The sequence below is a fragment of the Pseudorca crassidens genome, chromosome 10 (assembly GCF_039906515.1).
Source record: "Pseudorca crassidens isolate mPseCra1 chromosome 10, mPseCra1.hap1, whole genome shotgun sequence".
NCBI lineage: Eukaryota > Metazoa > Chordata > Mammalia > Artiodactyla > Delphinidae > Pseudorca > Pseudorca crassidens.
In genome coordinates, this window is record NC_090305.1 from 66,573,603 (window position 1) to 66,595,072 (window position 21,470).

Below are 21,470 nucleotides of genomic sequence, written 5' to 3' on the forward strand. Positions count from 1 at the left end.
GAAAATGTCGCTCTGTTGTCTGTGTTCTGGGTTGTGAAGATCACTTGAAAAAGAACTCTTACAACATTGAAATGCAGAATTAAAAAAAATTTAAATATTGTATGAGGCAGTCATAAAAGGTGAAAAGGTTGTAATCTTAAAAGTAAAGGTGAAACTTTCCTGAATAAGGAAAGAAAGTTTTGATCTCCTTTTCTGTTTGGTGGGCAGTGGGCTAGATAGTACCCAAAGCTGGTTTAAAAAATTTCCATTAACTGTGTTTATTTAAATAAGCATTTGAGGGAAATTACCGAGGCAGCTCTTTTCCTCAAAAGTAACCTGTTCCTCTTTGGAATAGCACATTTAGGACCATGTTAGTACCCAGGATTTTTACTTAATAAATCCTGACGGTGACTTTGCGTAAAAATATGATCTTTAAGTAAGACTGAGGCCTGTGTAGGTAATAAAACATTACCAAAGTCTACAAAGTAATTTAATTTTGCATGTTCTCTTTCATGGCAGAGAACAGCACTGGTTCTGTTACTTTTTAAATGAAGAAATGATTTTTTGATAGGTGTTTAGTTTTTCTTCCCTCACTGCTGATACTCAGACAGAAACCATTATTCTTTATATTTGATGGGCTGTTTTCAGAAGAATCTTATTAACAAGTGCACAATAGTTATCCAAAATTGTATGTTTAGAATGGAGTAGTTTAAAAACTAGGGCTCAGACTCTGAAAAATAGCAAAGACTGGATTTGGAAAGCAAGGTCTGGAATTGCTTGCCAAATTCTGAGGCTACGAAGAATAAATGTTTTGACTTTGGATTCCAAAACCTCATTTATGATTTTAAAAAACAGTTGAAATAAAATGATTATAAACTAAAAAAAAAAATCTACGAATAACAAATGTTAGAGAGGATGTAGAGAAAAGGGAACCCTTGTACACTGTTGGTCGGAATGTAAATTGGTGCAGCCATTATGGAAAATAGTATGGAAGTTCCTTAAGAAACTAAAAGTAGAGCTACCATATAATCCAGTAATTCCACTCCTGGGTATATACTTGGAAAAAACAAAAACACTAATTTAAAAATATACATGCATCCCCAATATTCATAGCAGCCCTATTTACAATAGCCAAGACATGGAAGCAACCCAAGTGCCCACCCACAGACAATTGGCTTAAGAAGATGTGAGATATATATATATATAACAATGGAATATAACTCAGTCATAAAAAGAATGAAATACTGCCATCTGCAACATGGATGAACCTAGAGAATATTATGCTTAGTGAAATAAGTCAGATAAAGACAAATACTGCATGATATCACTTATATGTGGAATCTAAAAAATAATACAAATGAATGTATACGCAAAACAGAAACAGAGTCACGGATATAGAAAACAATCTTGTGGTTACCAAAGGGAAGAGGGAAGCAGGGAGGGACAAATTAGGGGTATGGGATTGACAGATACAAACTACTATTCAATATATATAAAATAGATAGGCAACAAGGATATATTGTAGAGCACAGAGAATTATACTGATTATCCTGTAATAACCTATAATGGAATATAATCTGCAAAAACACTGAATGACTACGCTATACACCTGAAACTAACACAATAAATCAACTATACTTCAATTTTAAAAACCACAAGAAATACTTGTCTTAAAAATGAAAAAAAATTTTTTGAAGGTGTCCAACTCAAGAAATTATCCCCTGTGTATACAGAAATTTGATTTATGAGAGAAGTGGTGACAGCCAGTACAGGAAAGGGTTTTTTCAGCGAACGACACTGGGACAACTGGTAGTCCATACACAAAATAAATAAAAATAGACCCCTAAATTACACCGTTCACAAAATGAATGCACATGGATTCAAGACCCAAATGTGGAAACCAAAATTCCCAAACTTTTAGGAAAAAGAAAACATAGGAAAATGTCCTTATAACCTCAGGAAAATGAAGGATTTCTTAAATAAGCATAAACCAAAAAGGAAAAAAGAAGATATGTTTGATTGAAATAAAATCTAAATTGCTATCACAACATTATGTCAACTATACTCCAATAAAAATTTGTTTTAAAAAATCTAAATTGCTGTTGAGCAAAGGAGAGTATATACAAGATCAAAAAGAAAGAAAATATTTGCAATATACACAATGAACACAAAATCAGTATCCCAAACATAAAAATACAATAAAAAGAAAATGGCAAACAACAGAAAAATGTGTAAACTATCTGAACAAGTGATTCACAGAAAAAGAATTATAAATGGTGAATAAACATATGAAAGGATGCACAGTTGCATTAGTAACTGGGACAGGTACATGCAACCGCAAAAGGATACTATTTCTCTAGTTCTCATCCTCAGAATGGAAAACATTTTACAGTCTGACCAATACCAAAAGTTGACAAGGATATGGAACAATGGAATTCTCAAACACTGCTGTAAGAATATAGATTAGGGGCTTCCCTGGTGGCGCAGTGGTTGGGAGTCCGCCTGCCGATGCAGGGGACATGGGTTCGTGCCCCGGTCCGGGAAGATCCTACATGCCGCGGAGTGGCTGGGCCCGTGAGCCATGGCTGCTGGGCCTGCGCATCCGGAGCCTGTGCTCTGCAACGGGAGAGGCCACAACAGTGAGAGGCCCGCACACCGCAAAAAAAAAAAAAAAAGAATATAGATTAATACAATCACTTTGGAAAACAATTTGGCAATGACTATTAAAGATGAAAGTATGCACAGCCTATGACCCATCAGTTCCTTGCAGGATGCACCATACTGAGAAATTCTAGAACATGTAAATAGGGAGATGTGTGTAAGAATATTCAGAGCAGCAGAGTATGCGATATGAAAAAATTAGAAGCTACCTCAATGTTTATAAACAGAGAATGAATAAACTGTGGAATATTCACAAAAGAGAATATTGTAGATAGAGCTATTAATGAATTACAGAGGCATGTATCAATATGGATAAATCTCAAAAACAATGTTGACTAGAAGATGCAAGAAGCAGAAGCTTGCTTACAGAATGATGCCATTTATGCTAAACTCGTTCCACCAGCATCTGGCCCAGATCTGGGCATGTGACTGATGTTCAGAAGTGCTCAAATAACCTGAGAAGTACTGCCATTATTAACCATAATTGTGGAGAGGAGTGAAAAGTATTTTCACCCTTATTTTACACATTGGGAAACTGAAGCCCAGGGAAAGGAGATTTTCATAAGGTCTCCCAGTGCCATGTGGAAAGGAATGCATGACCACTGAAAGTCGTCTTCTCGCCCGGGTCTAGACACTGTGCACCTGACAGGTGTCCATGCCCCACTGTAAGATGGCACAAATCATGTCATTCCCTATTAACTTTTTCTGGCCCTTCAAGAAGAGGAACTTGTACTGTTTGTTGATTGCAGATCTTGTTGTTTACAATCTTGACAGCCACCTCCTGAAGACTGTAGGAGGGCTGTGGGGTCTCTGAAGAGAGAGAGATCCTGCCTCGTCATCCCTTCAGCTCTTTGGCACATCTCCCTCTTGGAGCTATCCAGATTCGTAATGTGGGAGGCAGGGTCATTTCCTGGGATAGTGATGTATAAAGGCCCCAAACCACAATCTGACTTTTGAAAAAGCCCGAGCTCATTAAAAAGTCTCCCGAGGGGCTCAGACCAACATCCAAGCACTGAATGAAGCCAAGGAGAGATTACCCCAGTAATTCACATTCCATGAGGGTGAATGGTTGGGCACTGCTCCATGGCTACCTGCCAATGTGGCAAGACCCTAGAGTCCAGAGTGAGCCACCCGTTGGAGGGCAGGACCCCACAAAGGCTCCTCAATTCTAGGACCTCAGAATGACACCAACAAGGGACAGGAATTATTGGTGTTCAAGGTAACAAGTGTTTACAATGGCCACCCAATGCCTAGGTACCCCCCTGAGACCACAGTCCTTGTGCCACCTGCAGACAAAAAATCCCATTAATAGCCAAAGATTAATTTCCTTCCAGGCGGCAAGGTGAGAGCTTGACATTGGAGTTAACTTAACTTTGGGAACTGAGGTCCATACACGCCATGAGTGTCTTTTACACCAGGGCACTGTGTATATCCTCCTATCAACAGAGTTCAGGGCAACTTGCAGCACGTGTAGGTGCTCAGGAAATATTTGCTGACGGAATGAATGAGTGAATAAAGGAATGGATGGAGGAGCCCGTGGTGGAGTTATGTTCTGAAGAGGCAGGTGTCTTGGGACCTTGGCCTGCCTTCACTTACCTTGAGTATATGTTTGTCCCCACCCGATCATCCAGCACATGGATCCAAGAGATGGCTTGAGTTTAGGGTTAGGTAGACAGGCTGGATGAGGGGGGACCAGGAGACAGAGTCCCTGAGCTTCAGGAGGGCAATATCCTGGGACATGAGGCTGGTGAAATCCTCATGAATCACGATGCGAGTGACTGAGAGTTCGGTGCCATTTTCTGAGAGGCATTGAATTCCCATCTTCACGGAGTATGATCTGGGGTCCTTGGATCTGCAGGGTCACGGGTAGGAGGCAGATCACCAGCAGTGAGGTCAAACATGGAATGGTTGGAGAGACACAGGCTGAGCACAGGGCTACCCAGCCAGGCCCCTACTCCCGGATTCCCAGATTCAGCAGGGCCTCCTAGGCCAGAAAGCAAAGCCCCTGAGACTGGAGGGCCACCCTGACTGAACTCTGAAAGCAGTGCACAGCTGTAAGGACCCACTGGTGGTGGATGAGGGAGCCACTGCAGTTGTTCGCGCCCAAGAATAGGATGCTCACCTGCCATGGCCATTTGCCCGCCTCTACTAGCTTCCCCTTCACATTCTTGCAGGAGATGTTAGTCTGACCACAGGCCTGGAACCAGGACCCTTAGAAAAAAGGTAGAGAGGGGGCCATGACAGCCCCATGCAGACTCTCGGGCAGCAAAGGGCAGCCCTCAGACTTCCAGCCGTCACAAGCAGCCACTGCCACATGCACATGCGGGGAGGGGCTTTTCTCACCACCCCCAAAGTGGCAACCAAAGGCCCAGAGGCAGCAGGAGCCCCATGTTATAAAGACAGCCTCCAAACAACGGGGACCAGACAACCCCTCCAGGGCTTCTTACAATCCGTCAGCCCAGGATTCATCCCTTCTCCCTTGTTTACACAAGTGAAGGAGAAGAGAGAATCATCAGAGGGGTGAGTGTCAGTAAGCGCTAAGTGATGGGGCACAATGAGCAGGGCTGCTAGTCAGTTGTAGCCAGAAAGCAATGGACAGTGATGTCACATTGTACAACTCCAGGGCATGCCTCCATAGACCACCAGCCCTGGAGGTGCGCTCTCTGCGACCATACCAGGAAATGGTTAGAGATGCTTATCAATTTCCTCCTTGCCCCTCACTGGCTCCAACAGCAGGAATGGGAGCAGTGGGGGCTGCATTGAAATGGATAGGAGATTGAGATTCTGAACTGGACCACCTTGGACTGGTATTTAATAACTGAATATCACTGAGGACAGGAAAGGGAGAAATTCTACAGCAAAGGTTGGAGACCAAGACTAAAGACAAATTAAAAGGTTCCTTATGTATAGCCTGCTGTAAAGTTTGGGCTGCCCAAGAAGCTGTCACAGGCGGTTATGGACCTCCTCATACAGGCAAAGTTGGACATGTATTTACACTGTCTCAAGCAGACGTAGTTCCAGAAAGTGTTCCCTTCAGCAGTTCAGTGTGCAGTGCCAACCAGAGCTTCAGGGACTCAGCAGCAGCAAGCAAGGCTCGTCCTTGCCTGGGAACGGGGCGGGGGGCAAAGGGGGGCAGCAGGGGCGCGTTCCGTGGTGGTGGTGGAGAGGGTACAACAATCAACAGACCAGGCTAATAATCTATTGCAACTCATACACATTAGCAGAAACATCTACTGGGCTCTGCCTCATAGCAGTCCCTCAGAGGGTCCCAAACCATTGATGTTTGGTCTTGTTCCACCATGTCCCAGGGCTCCTGGTACTGCTATCAGATATGGATGGCTGGTCCCCTTGCCACACACTCCCATGGCTGCTCCCCCCAGGGATCCACAGGTACCTGCACAAGCCCCAACATCTCCATGGAGTTTCGTCTGCCTTGCCCTCTCATTGCTCCATTCTTGCCCATGTTTCTGTCCAATGGCTTGCTGTCTTATATTCTGTCTCCCCCAAGGGGGAGCCACATTTCCAGCCCTTCTCATATACTGTGGTGGGTTTATGGCTACCTTGTTTCAGATTACAGCCTGCTCCAATGGAGACTTTGGTAGGAAAGAGAGGGCTTCCAAAGCCTTGCCCTTGTCTCTCTCACAAAGCTTAGGCCCTGGAGACCCAGGGTCCCACAGAATGAACTTTGCTACTTAAAAAGTGACAGCTCTGGGCTTCCCTGGTGGCGCAGTGGTTGAGAATCTGCCTGCTAATGCAGGGGACATGGGTTCGAGCCCTGGTCTGGGAAGATCCCACATGCCGCGGAGCAACTTGGCCCATGAGCCACAACTACTGGGCCTGGGCGTCTGGAAGCTGTGCTCCGCAACAAGAGAGGCCGCAATAGTGAGAGGCCCACGCACCGTGATGAAGAGTGGCCCCCGCTTGCCGCAACTAGAGAAAGCCCTCGCACAGAAACGAAGACCCAACACAGCCAAAAATAAATAAATTAATTAAATTAAATTAAATTTAAAAAAAGTGACAGCTCTAAGAGGTAGGGTTGGGCTTTGCTTCTGTGCTCCACACCCTCAGTGGGTTCCTCAGTTTCAGAGAACAGTACTCCTCACAACTCACGTCCAGGACAACGCTGACTCTGATCTCCTTCCCCCAAACCTTATACAAGATGTGCAGGATTCAGCCTGGAGATGCCAGCACCAAGAACAGCAGCTGAATCTGGAGGGAGCCATGATGGATTAATTTGGGGGCATGAGGTGTTGCGGATCAATCTTGTCATAGACACAGTAATACCATTCCATATATGGGGGACACTCAGTGGCTCAAACAGATTCCACTGCGGACCACCTCTACCCCTTCTTGGAGTTCGAGTCCAAGCGCTCCCACTCACAAGCTGTATTCCGATGTCACCCCGTGCACTCACAGGTGGCAATGGGAATGTGTGTCTTGGCTCATGACCTCTGTCCCTACAAGGTCCCAGACCCTCACCCCCACATCATCACAGGCACAGCAGTTAGCTACAAGGAGCAGTGCACATCCTCACCACCCCCAGACGTCACAGATACCTGAGGACAGCACAGAGTAGGAGAGCACTCATTCACTCACTCACTCACTCAAGGAAGGGGAGTCACACAGTGAAGGAAAAGGACAAATTCCCTAAGGTGGGGAACACATCCCTACTAACAGATGCCACGCCAGCAAATTTTCTGCCAAGGGGCAGAATGGACAGCTGGCAGGTGACCTGAATCAGGGCTGCCACCACAAGATTACATGTGGTCAGTTAGGGTGGGAGCCCAGAGACCTTGTCACATGGGGTCCCACACTTTTTACCCCCAAAGAGTCTGCTGAAAACTGGTACTGAATACTGGCACCACAAGCACTTAGTTCTCTGGGCCTCAGGTTCCTATTGTGAAATGTGGATATTGGTAAAGCCCACTTCAGGGGGTGTTGAGATATAAGCCATGTGAATGATACCTTATGTGGGATGAGCAGTCACCCACATATCACATCGTCCTCATCACAAGTCCCAGTTCTCTGAGATTGTGCCTCCTAAATCCGTTCCATGGATATTACTTTGTTTCCATTTTTAATAAGGCTCTTTCCTCATGTTCATGGTCACTGGCAAACAGGAACTGCCTCGACACTGTCTGGGTCCCCAGGTTTGGCACACCATGCAGTCTGATGACGAGATGCCCATCAGGAACAAATGGAGGCCATGCAGGCATGAGGACAGTGGACATAGGCACCCAGGCAAACAAAGCCCTCCTGCCTCTCTCCCATGCTCCCAAAGCCCTACCTTGAACATAGAGATTATTCTCAGCCCTGGCAGAAGGAAATGGAGATGCGAGGCCCTGAAGATCTCCCTGCCCACATGCCACGGCAAGCAACTGCACGGCCCTCACTGGTCCTCGTTATGGGACTTGGAGGCAGGGTGGGGCAGGGCATCTCTATTGTGTGAGAATTCTAGAACTCATGGTTTGTTCATGCAGGGCAGCAGGGAGTGAGCCTCCGCCCCAGGGTTGGGGGCTCACCCAGCTGGGGCAGCAGCAGGAGGCTAAGTAGACAATGTGGCCTGCCAGAGCCATGATGTGATGCTGCTGCCAGACACCTCTCTGGAATGGTGCTGCTGATGCCTTGCCCTGAACCTGTGACAGCACGTGCTGTCTGGCCCGAGACACTGCCTCCTGGGCTCAGCCTTGGCCTTGACGGGGCCCCTGTATCCCTAACCCTAAGTCTGTGATAGCGCCAGGTATCTGGCTTGTGACAGTGCCTAGTGCCTGGCCTGTGAGGCACTCCCAGTGCCCAGTGCAAGTTCCTTTATGAAGCCCTTCTCATGGCTCCCCTGGAGGTATGGAAACTGAGGCTCTGAGAGGGGGACGGCTAGTTCCTTGCTGTGACTGATTGAGCTGGAACTGAAGTTTTCCTTTTTCCCACTTTGCATTTTTAAGAGAACAGCTCATGGGTAGAGGCTAGGTGTTTCGGGCCTGGGAGGTGAATTCCTGAGAGGAAGCAGCTTGCAAGCCTGGGTCTTCATGAATCAGCAGAATAAATGACATTTTGGGACCCCTCTCCACCACTCCACTGAAGTCCCCACCCCAAGAATCCCCTGAGGGACTGTCCATGAGGACGGCTCACTCCTGCTCCGCACCGTTGCCAGTGTTGTCAAGATCATGGGTAATGAGACTGCTGCTCATTACGCTGCTAGAGGAGATGGACTGGGGCCAGCACTGTGGAAAACTTCGGAATCATTTAGCAAAGCAGAAAATGTGCCTACCTCACAACCTGCAGTTCCACTCCTGGTTGTGAGCCCTAGAAACATCATACATGTATGCAGGAGGAAAGACACATGAGACTGTTGGCAGCAGCACTGTTGGGTAGAGCCCCAACTAGAAACTACCCAGCTGCCATCAAAGGCAGGATGAATGCACGGAATACTCGAGCAATGAGAACAGACCACTACATGTAGTGACATGGGAATCTCATAAAACATATTGCTGAGTGAAAGAATTCAGACACCAAATGGTACATATTGCATGAAATTCAAAAACAGGCAACACAAACTATTTTTAGGGATACATGGTAGAAAATCAGATTTCCTACAATCAGATTGCCTCTGGGGGAAAGAGAGAGAAAGAGGGAGGGAGAGAGAGAAGAAAGAAAATCCAGAGAAGCAAAACTCTCTCTACTCTTCTGCCTTTGTGGAAAGTAATGTTTTGCGGGGGGAATGATGAACCAATAAAACCAAGATAATTGAATAAAGACCAAGCATATCCGTTATCACTGCCAACGTGAATACAAAGAAAAACCTCTACTTTTACAAGTCAGAGATTCTTATATTGGGTAGAAAAAAATCTACTCACATGCTACTCAATAGAGACTCACCTAAAACAAAGTGATATGAAGCAGTTGAAAGTAAAAGATGGGCAAAAATATGTTAAGTATATGTAAGCAAAAATAGAAATGACAATATTAATCTCTAGAGATGTAATTCAGGACAAAAGCTTTAAACAGAAAAATAAAATTACTTTCTGTTGAAAAAAGATAAAAATTATAATGACTATGTAACATTAAAGCTGGTCATCAGTAACAACATCAAACAGTGATACACGAGAAATGGAAAAACTTCACTTGCAGTGGGAGAGTCTTCTCCAGCTTTGTCTATCTTTGAGGGATTGAACATCTATAAAAATCAACTGCACACTAGACTACTAAGAAAACCACAATAATTTCCCTATAAGTGGAACTAGTTTAGGCCACATATTTTACGATGATGCAATGAAACAAAGATTTAATAAGAATGAGTAAGTGAAATAAAACAAATGACTTGAAAATTTTAAAAATAAAGTTGGTTAACTTATTTCAAGGAAATAAAAACATTCTGTAAACTATTTAGAAAATACTAATAATTAGAGCAATGCATTAAAAAAACTTTTTGAGTGTGGTCAAGGCAAATCTATAACCTTAAAGGTATTTATTATCGAATAACAAAGAATGAAAATAAATGAATTAAATGTTCAAAGCAAGAAACTGTAAAAGGTACAAAATAACCCCAAGGAAAATCTGTAAGAAACATGTACAAAATATAAAATTATACCCTAACCAATTATTACAGCAGAGTTAGGAATGAACTCTACGATCTGGATCTTTGTAAAAAGAAATAATATTAAATAGGACAACGGGCATATTTTACACTGATAGGGTATAACCCATCAAGATGGTACAGCAGGCATGAACCTTGCACTCCTAACAACACAGCTTTCAAACATGAAGCAAGAATTGTTAGAACTGCAGGAAGAAATAGACAAACTCTGAATTCTCATGATAAACCGCTCAGGAATCAACAGATTTATAGATATAAAATATTTGAAGTGTTAGAGGATTTGAATAACACAATCAACAAGCCTGATCCAGTCAGTTCTAGCTAGAACTCTGTTTCAAAACACACACTTTTACTTCAAACGCACATGAAATATTCAATAAAACTGACCAAATACTAGGCACAAAGAAAACCTCAACACATTCCAGAATGTGGAAATAATTAAATCCATATTGATATAATTTTTAATAGAGAAAAAGGAGAAGCCCCTGTCCCTCCCCCAAACTATCCGTCAGAAGATTAAATAACACCCATATAGTACTCTTGGGTTAAGTAAGAAATACAGTGTGAAATAAAAAACAATATAGAATGAATGGCAATGAGGTCAGTACATATAAAATCCTGTGAAATACGGCCAAAGTGAGACTCACAGGAAATTTTATGGAATTAGTGAAAATATTAGAAATGAAAAAAGTCTATAATAATGAACTAAGCATACTACTCAAGAAGTTAGAAAAAGAACAATAAAGTAAATCTCCCCAAAGGAGAAGATTGAATTACTAAAGCTAAAAGAACTTTCATGAAATAAAATAAACAAAAAGAAGCATATTTGATCACTAAAATCAAAAGGTAGTTTGTACCATTTAGGAGTTGACAAGTAAGAGAAACTTCCACTCAAACAGGCTTAAAATTTCTGTCTCCTCTCTTCAGTGATGGTGGCTTCATTCTGAGTTGATCCCCTTATTGAAAAATGGTTGCCAGCATCCTTCTGCCTCCTCATCCACATTAAGAGAGACAGTATGGGGACTTCCCTGGTGGTGCAGTGGTTAAGAATCCGCCTGCCAATGCAGGGGACACGGGTTCGAGCCCTGGTCCAGGAAGATTCCCACATGCCGCGGAGCAACTAAGCCCGTGTGCCACAGCTACTGAGCCTGTATGCCTAGAGTTCACGCTCTGCAACAAGAGAAGCCACCGCAATGAGAAGCCCGCACACCACAAGGAAGAGTAGCCCCCGCTCACCACAACTAGAGAAAGCCCTCGTGCAACGAGGACCAAACGCAGCCAAAAATAAATAAATAAATAAAAATTTAAAAAAAAGAGAGACAGTATGCATTTCTCTCCTCTAACCATACCTTATGCTTATTGGGATAACCTAACTGGGGTCAGGTGGCCGGGCACTGGACTATGCTAATTAGATCAAGCCAATGAGCCACCCACTTGGGAGCTGGGAGTGTGACAGCTTCTTCCTGAAGATGATGAGCAACATGGCAGACAGTGTGGACTAATGACTAGGACCTGTAGTAATATGAGGGAAGGATGGATACCATAAAGCTAACCAATAACAGTACATCAGGTGTTTTTTTGGAAAATACCTATGAAATAGACAAAAATTTGGCAATTTTAATCTTTAATAATTAGGAAACGTGAAAGAGTACACATGTAAATAATATTAAAAATAGGAAAGGAGCCATAGGTTCAAATTTTACGTATCAGTTAAAAATTTTAAAATCTAAGCTAAATTGATTTATTTTACTAAAATTAATGCAAAAAGAGGTGGGAAACCCAACTAAGCCAATAACTATGAAAGTTTTTTTTTTAAATAGTCAAAGATTTGTCCCCTAAAAAAGGCATCAGGCCCAATAAGTTTTATGTGCACAATCTACCAAACGTAAGGAACAGATAATGCTGGTGTTATATAAACTGCTCTAAGGCACAGGAAAAGACTAGAAAGCTCCTCAACATGTTTTAAGATGCTAGCATAGCAATGGCACCAAGGGTGGAACAGAAAGGAAAATTGTAGGCCAATCCAATATTGGAACAAAAATTCTAAACAAAACGGAAGAAATTTAATCCAGAGTGTATTACAGGATTTACCTAAGAAATCTACCGGAGATCTAGTCATGTGTTTCACTAAGTAAACAAATTAAATAAGAATAATCATCTTAACAGTTCACAACTGTGTCACCTGGGCCCAAAACAGTGCCTGACACAGAGGAAATTCCAAGTATCTGGGGAATGAACGAAAGAATGAAGTCAGGGTCAGTACATGTACCCTCACCATTATTGCTACTATTTCATATTGTGCTGGAGTCTCCAGCAATGAGATAGCAAAAGAAATAAATGGTGTGACTTTCAAAAAGGACAAAAGGGAGCTGTCACCATTTTAGGTGATGTGATTACCCCAAAATAAGCCAAGAGAATCAACTGAAAAACTACTGAATTTAATACACAGTTTTGCAAGATGACCAGGAATCAAGATCACTGTTTTTTTTTTAAATCCATCAACAGCTTTAAAATACCTAATATGCAGAATTAGAAAAAGTGTAATGGGAAAAGATACCACCAATAACAGACATAATCAAAATCTGTAAACTACTTAGAAACAAACTCAATGGTTTTCCAGACATCCATGAATAGAAGAGCTGAATGAATAGACATATACCATATTCCTGGTTAGGAACTCAACACTGTAAAAATGACGGTTCTCCCCAAATTATTCTGTGTATTTAATTTCAGTTAAAATACCAATAACATTTTTAATGAAAACCGACAAACTGATTCTAAAGTTTATATGGAAGGCAAACTTTGTAGATTAGGCAATTTTTTTTTTTTAAAGAAGAGGAGAGCTTTTGCTACCATTTAACAAAACATAACATGAAGCTGATTGAAACAGTACAGCACTAGCCCAGGGACAGACAAACAGATTAGTGGGAAATAATAAAGGTTTCAAAACCACACCCACAAATATATTAGGATTTCATTATTATAAATGTGGACATTCAAATCAGCAGGAAAGGATGGACTCTATAAGAAATGTCAACCAAGTTGGTTCTCCAGTTGAAAACAGAGTTAGCGCCTGACTCACACTATATATAACAGAAATTTCAAAAGGATTACAGTTACACATAAAAAATAAATTTATCAAAATATTAAAAGAAATATGTGAAGATAGTTTTATAATCTGGAGATGGAGAAGGCCAAGTTAAGCAAGCCACAAAATCCATAAAGAAAGTAAACACTGACTGACTTCATTCAATAATAATTTTTAAAGTCTTTACAGGAAAATTACCCATATATTCCACATATTTGTAAAAGATAAGTGACAACAACTGGAGAAAATATTTGTAAAATAATTGACAAAAGCTTAATATTCAGAAAAGATAAAGACCTTCCATGAGAAAAAGATAAACAACCTAATTTCTAAAATAAGCATACATATGAACGGAGGATTTACTAGTGAAAAGGTAAACCTTTTTTCCAATAAACACATGAAAAGACATTTTTCCAATCAAGAAAATGCAAATTAAAACAGCAATGATATAACTTTCTACCACTGGATGGGCAAAATTTTTGAAGATTAATAATACCCATTTTTAGCAAAAAGGAGAAGCGTTCATTCTTGTATACGGTAGGTGTGAATGTATACTGGTTCAGCTTTTGGGAGGAGTAAATTATATTCATCCAAAATTACTAAATTTGTGTCTACTCTGATGGTCCTCCCCTGAATCCACTCCTAGGAAGACCGCTGCAGAAATGCTTCAGACTGTGCTCTCCCCCACCCCACCCCCGAGCACGCAGGAATATGCTCATGGCAGCACTGTCACAATGCTGACAAGTCAGAAACAGCCTAAAACCTGGTGCTGGTTAAATAACATACATTACATCCACCCGGTACACATGCAATAATGTAAAATTATGAATAGCTCTAGGTACTGACATAGGTTTTCAAGGCATATAGTTCTTTTTAATGTAGGTTATTAATAATACATATATAAGATTCTATTTATTTAAAAAACCATAAAGATATTTTATTTAAGGATGCCAACAATGATTACTTCTGGGGAGGGGAGCAGCATTGGTGGTGGGGGTGAATGAGCAAGGGAGAATCTTTACATGTATTTCTGAATTTTTTTGGTAAATCACAACAAAAATTCAGACATCGCTTTTAATTGTTTTTAATTTTTAAAAAATGTAGGGGGGGGCTTCCCTGGTGGTGCAGTGGTTGAGAGTCCGCCTGCCGATGCAGGGGACACGGGTTCGTGCCCCGGTCCGGGAAGATCCCATATGCCACGGAGCGGCTGGGCCCGTGAGCCATGGCCGCTGAGCCTGTGCGTCCGGAGCCTGTGCTCCGCGACGGGAGAGGCCACAACAGTGAGAGGCCCATGTACCGCAAAAAAAAAAAAAAAAAAAAAAATGTAGGAGGGGAACTTTTATAATCAGTTTTTTTTTTTTTAATGCCATTTTTAAAAAAAAAAGAAAGCTGATTTTGGAGCACGATATGTGGGTCCTTCCTACTGTCACCTACAGTGCATGTCTCAACTGCTCTCTTACAGCATGCCCAATTTCCAGTTGAGGAAACTGATGCCTCAGGCCCAGGCCCTTTCCCAAAGCCCCAGCACAAGTGATATAGCAAAAACCATCAGTCCCCACTCTGAAGAGCCTGCTGGCAGAATTAATTCCAGGAGGCCTTACCCACGCACCAACCCCCAACACCCGGGGGCCACCCAGAAAAGAGAACAGAGCCAGCTCATGTTTGCACAGATATAATCCCTGCTATCCTGGTCCCCAATTCCAAAGCCCTTCTAGGCCACAATTTCCTTCTCCTGGTCACTCAAAGCCTAGTCATCCACCACATCCTCCCCACTAGGAGGTCAAAGCAGGACCCAGTCTCCCAGGGGCCACTCTTTTCCCACCTTGATCTTTGTTGATTACAGACCCATGACCTTGATCTAACCTTGATCTGGCCCCATTTGGCAAAGGCAAAGCACAGAGAAGAAAGGAGAAGGGAGATCAGGGGCCATCTGGGGCTGCAGCAGCCAGGACAGGAGTAGGAGCCAGGAGGAGGTGCAGAGGACTGAGAGAACCCCATTGCTTATTTGCTTCTTGATCCATTTGCTGTATTTGGTGATACGGGTGTACACTCCTGGATTATGTACTTGGGCTCAGGCCTTTTCCCAGGACAACACCCCAGCAAGAATCCATCTATCCTCGACTTCACAAGCCAACGGACCCCCAGGGTCCCCCCTAGGCAAAGAGAGAGGAGTGATGGAGGCTCTGGACCCAGCTGGGACCCAAGGGATTGGGGGACCCAGAATGCCCACCCTCTGAGTTCTGCTTGGAAGCTTCTTTCATTCCTTGAGGATCTCACTACCTGGAGTCCTCCTTCACTCCTCAGTTGGGGATCCCATCCCAGAATATCAGGCAAAATCAAAGTCACGGGGAAGGCAGATGGGAGCAGAGCACTACCTGATGATGATGACAAAGAGGGAGGCCAAGCAAACCTCCCCCTGGGGAAATGCCCCCACCTGGGGTCATCCCAACCGAAGGAGAGCTGCCAGAACCTCCCAGAAACTCACATAGCACAAGTTTTCTCCATAATTGGTGGCACAGATCATGTCCCCCAGGACAAGGGGGACAACGCGGGGGATGAGGGACTTCTTGCGGTAAATCCGGTCACAAATCTTGTTGTCCATGATAAACACCTCGGCCTCCCGCAACGCTGGGGTCAGTGTGGAGTTGGCTGTGGAGGAGTCCAGTGGGGTGAGAACTGACTCCTCACTCTACTCAGCCCTGCCTATTCCCAGGGTCTTGTCACCTCCATCCTCAGGACTCAGCCACACCCCTTCACACCTCCATGCCCTCCTTCACTTGGCCCTTCCCCCTGTGGTGTGGACCATGTTGGGCAAGCACCTTGCCCTCTAAGGCTCTATTTCAGGATCCCTTTCTCTGGGAATCTTTTGCTCCTGAACCAAGCAGGCTACAATCCAAGTTTCAATGCAACCACTCAGAAATTGAGAGCCCACCCCCATGCTGCTTCTCTCCAGCCTCTGAACTCTATACTGGCTGTGCCCTCTGCCACCTGATTGACATTCACTCTTCCTTCAGGCATCTCAGGCAGACTCTCTGCCAGAGCTCATTCCAGATCCCTCCCGACTTGCTCTCAAGATCACCTGACAAAGTCTTTGCCTCTTTCCTTGTTAATCTGTGCTTCCACCCATACTCAGTTATGAGTTCCCTAGAGGCAGGGCATGCATTACCAGTGACAAGGGTTTGGCATGTGGCAGATGCCTGAACATCGAAGTTTCTCAGATGAACAAATCAGTGAGTGAGTGAATTTATGAATCCCTGACTCTGAGCTTCCGTAAGAGGCAAATGATCAGGTTTTCCTAGGACTAAATGAAGTGTCCATAGCACATGCAATGGTGTAAACCATGGCAACAGTTCCCATGTGAGGAGCAATCCTAACACATCCAAAGAACCAGGGGCCAGAGGTAACAGCCACAAGCTTCCTGAGAGGCACCATGAGGGGGCTCATCAGGAGAGGCCCCAGAGGAAAGGAGTGTACCCTCTGGGGTACCACATGTCACCCCGACCCCATCCTCCTCACCTGAGAAGCACTGTTTAACCTGGCCCCAGCCAGTCACCCAGCACTGCGTCCCAACCTTCAGGTTGTAGTTGGGCTCCGGGAGGCAGATGGGCTGCACGTACTTGCTGACGACGACAGGAGTGTGAAGCTGGAGGAGGGCAACATCACCCGCGATGAAGTTCTGGCCCCAGTACTTGGGGTGCGTAATGAGGTCCCTCACAGGGATCAAGAGGGCCCTCGTGGAGTCCGTGGGCTTCAGCTTGAAGGTGCCGAGAATCACTGAATACTCTTGTGCTACAGGAGACACAGAGCCCCACCTGGTAGATGTCAGGTTCTCAAGCAACACTATGCTCCTACCTCCGCCAAGGACGCTCCCCTTAGCAGAAGTCCTGCCTGATTTGCCCGGCTCACTCCATCCTGCTCATCTACCCAGGGGGCCCTTGGAGTCCGAGATATGACTGCCTCCTCATTCATCAGTCAAGCTGATTCAAGTGGCCTGGTCTATGTGCTGTGGATTTGAGTGTGCAGCTATTAGCATGCACGCGTGTTCTAATGTGTGTGAGGGGTGGGGTGTATACGGGGTGCATGCGGTTGCCCTGGTTAGGATATAGTCTTTGTTGCTTGGGGCTCCTGCCCAAGCTCAGTCCCCGGCCTCTGTGAGATCATGAGCATGACTCTTCCCTGTTCTGGACATCCCTTCCCACTCCGCCCCACGTCCCCCACTGCCACGTTGTTTCATAGAGGAAATGAGGAGTCTAGGCTGGGCCCGCTGCAGCCCTGGGTCTCCGTGGGCCACACTCACCCTTGGATGCAGTGGGCAGCAGTCACTACCCAGTCGAGATCAATGAGGGCTCCTCCACACACATGCTCATTTTCCACTCGGAGGCTCACCTCCCAGGGCCAATGGCGTGTCCAAATTCTTCGGCCACCAGGGTTTGCCACAAGCTTCAGGAACAAGCGTGACAGGGAGATACAGTGGCCGCATAGAGGAGGATAAGAATGACTGTGACCAAGATGCCCTCCAGGGTAATTTGCATGAGGCTGTAAACTCGGGGGCTTGCTTCCATTTCAAAGAAGGGGAGACCGAAGGTGAGAGAAGAGCAGTGGCCTGCCCAAAGGCACTGAGCTGACAGAAAGTGACAATGACAGAGATAAAAAGCATCAAGACAGAAACACAGAGACATGACAGAAGGAGGAGAGAGATACTGAGACACACAGGGAGCAAGCAGCACAGAACCTCAAAACAAGGGAGAAGCATAGAAGGAGCCCCAGGACAGGAAATGTATTTTCTTGTGTCAGGGTAAGTCCCTAGGCCACGTTCCTGAAAGGCTATAAAGCTTTCTGCATCTCTTAGATGCAAAAGGCCTCTGTCCCCACACTACTCAGAGTCAAGAAAAGCTCCAGACTTCTAGGTCAGAAGTCTTCACAGACCGTTCAAGAAAAAGTCCCAGCATGGAGCCAACAGAGGCCTCCCACTCTGTGTAACAGCTGACACACTATCAGTTTGCAAGTAGTTCCAACAATCAAGTTGTATGACTGCATGAATATGGACACAGATGCAGAAATTGTAAATAAAATATTAGCCAATATTATATTTTTTAAAATTATGCACCATGATCATGTAGAGATTGTCCTGGGGTACAAGGGTGGTCCCACAATGGAAGCAGTCTCTGTGTATTCCCCACATAAACAGTTATTTTTCTCTAAAAGAACTGTGCTTTTCTCAATAGACACAGAAAAAGGTATTTGAAAAAATCAACACAGATTTACGACTAAAAAACAGAACACTCTTAGTAAACTGGGAACAGAAAGAAAATACTTATTTATACAAGTTATATGCCACAAACCTACAGCAAACATCATATAACATTAAGAAACAGGCCAAAAATTTATACTTTCTGAAGCCAGGAATAATGATACTTTGTGGGAGGAGGACAAAGGAAGTAACTGGGAGGACATAAGAGAGCTTCTGGGTGCTGGTACTGCTCTACTTTCTGACCTCGGTGGAGACTGCACAGGTGCGTTCACTGTGTGATAATTTCTTGAGCTGGACACAAAATTTGTGCACTTTTTTGGTGTATGTATGTAATACTTCAGTAACTGACTTTTGAAATCAATAACATTTCTCTATGCCAACCAACCTGAGTATAGCACAACTATATTCAAAATAAGATACAGTTTATAGCTAAAAATTATAAAATACCCTGGAATTAAAGTATCCAACACTAAGCAAGATTTTTGCAGTAATACATTTTAAACTCTAATGAAGGACACTGAAAATGACTAGCATAAATGGAGAAAGATCTATTGCTTTTAAATAGAATAACTAAATATTTCAGGTGTAATTTTTCCTAAAATTAATCTATAAAGTCACTTACCCAGTTAGAATTTTTAAGAAATTTGATAAACTTACTCTAAAATTGAAATAGAAAAACAAAGGTCCATAAATAGTTCCATCTTTGACAAAGCAAAGGGACACTGGTCCTAGCAGATATTAAGGCACACATCAAAGCCATAGTGACAAAAACAGTGTGGTATTGACAAGGACAGACAAGTGGACCAAAAAAAAAAGGAATAGAGAGCTTGAGATTGTTTCAGAGAATACAGGAACTTAATGTAAATAAAGGAGCCACCACAATCAGTGAGTAAAGGATGGATTGTTGAGTAGATGGTGCTGGGAAAACTCGCTCACTATAAAAGAAATAAGAAAAACAAAACTGGATTCCTCTCTAGTAGTACTTGAAGACCTAAACGTGAAAGGTAAAACCATAAAGTTAACAGCCAACCATGTGGCATGGGGTGGGAAAGGACTCTTTAAACAAAACCTCAAACCACAATCCATAAAGCATTAAACTGATTAACTTGATTACATCAAAATCAAGGATTTTTGACCCCAGGAACAAAGTTAACCGTCAGATGACAGATTAGGAGGTAATATTTGCAATATCTAAAATCAATACAAGACTTTTATTAGGAATATACAAGGAACTCCAGGAAATCAACAAGAAAAAAGAATAGACAATATGCAAAGGATAAAGACAGTCAATTTATTAGAAGAGGAAACTCAAGAAGCCAACAGCACATTGAGACATGTTCAAACTCATTAGTAATGAGAAAAATGTCAGTTAAACTAAGAAGTCGGCCTTTTCTCACCTTCTGAGATGGCCCACACTCTGTCTGGGGAGTGTGTTTCTCTCTAAATAAATCCACTTCTTACCTATCACTTTGTCTCTCACTGAATTCTTTCTGCAATGAGACATCAAGAACCTGAGCTTCATTGAGTCCTGAAACCAGCGCTGTTTACAATAGCCAAGTCATGGAAGCAACCTAAATGTCCATCAACAGATGAATGGATAAAGATGTGGTACATATATACAATGGAATATTACTCAGCCATTAAAAAGAATGAAATAATGCCATTTGCAGCAACATGGATGAACCTGGAGATTATCATACTGAGTGAAAAAGGAAGACGTTTTATTTATAAGCAAGTCAAGAGAATTGATTGTGAAGATTCCTGAGGAGGAGAAAAGGGGAATGGGATCTAAAGCTCAAGTGGAAGGACAAGACATCATCTGAATGCTGATAAATGCCCTGGAAGGAGCTTAACACCAAAACATCCCCAGCAACCAACCAGGCAGCTGGCCCAGAGGAAAAGGGGAGAGCTGGCAATGCCGAGAAGGCTGAGGAGGAGGAGGAGATTGACATTGATCTGACAGCACCAGAAACAGAGAAGGCTGCCCTTGCTATTCAGGGCAAGTTCCAGCGATTCCAGAAAAAGAAAAAGGATCCCAGTTCCTGAATAACCAGCCTTACCCTTCACCTTGCTCCCTTCCCTCCCCTTCTCCACAGCTCTGACTCCCATGTATCTTTGTCTCTTTGTCCCTCAAGCTTCTCATTGAGGCAAGTTCAACACTTATATATTATTTTCTCTGGCCCCTCACGCCATCACAGCTGCAGAGGCACAAGGAACACAGGGAAGATGAAGAATTCAACAGGCAGCCACTTGCTTAAGGGTGAAACATTTTCTCCTTGGGATACAGCTCCTTGATCAGTACCTGTGCCTGCCCTATGAGGTTGAAGAGCAAGAGGATTTGAGGTTGAGAGAGGGACCCCTAACAATGTGGGAATGAGGGAAAAGCCTTCAGAGTAGGGTGCCCGAGGGTGGGGCATATGCCCTGTTCCACTGGTTACAACATTCACACTTCAGGTAGTATTTTTTACCTTCACATCCTTCTCATCAGGACCTCAACTTCCCTCCTATGAGCTAAGCCACAGTGGGGACTGGAGCCTCCCTTTCCCCTGGGCAGACCTAAATCAAACTGCTCCCATGTTAGTGCATGCTCAGTAGATTAGTTCCAAGGAAGGCCGACTGGGACTGGTAGAGACAAGGAAAAGTTTCCTTCATCGTCTAGTCTAGAACCATAAAGGGCAGAAGTGGAAGAGGTTCAAGGGGCCACAGGCAGGGAAATGGGAAGATTTGGGAAGGAAATTGCCAGTTGATTTGGGAAGAAAAGAAAAATGAAGGAGGAGGAGATGTCTAAGGACACAAGTTACTGCTGGTAAAGGTGTACCATATGAAGGATTCTTGGGGCTTTGTTAACCTGCCTACCTCTAACTCCTCATGCCTAGCCACCCTCAGAGGCCACAAAAACC

At 43.7% G+C, this 21,470-nt stretch overlaps 1 protein-coding gene across 1 annotated transcript; it reads left to right on the forward strand.

Annotated features, from left to right (window-relative positions):
* Window positions 1-20,403: 20,403 nt before the first annotated feature.
* Window positions 20,404-20,976, forward strand: LOC137232919 (Purkinje cell protein 4-like protein 1). Its single transcript, XM_067755763.1, has one exon. It carries the CDS (start codon window positions 20,404-20,406, stop codon window positions 20,614-20,616), a length of 213 nt encoding a protein of 70 aa, XP_067611864.1. The 3' UTR covers window positions 20,617-20,976.
* Window positions 20,977-21,470: the final 494 nt, after the last annotated feature.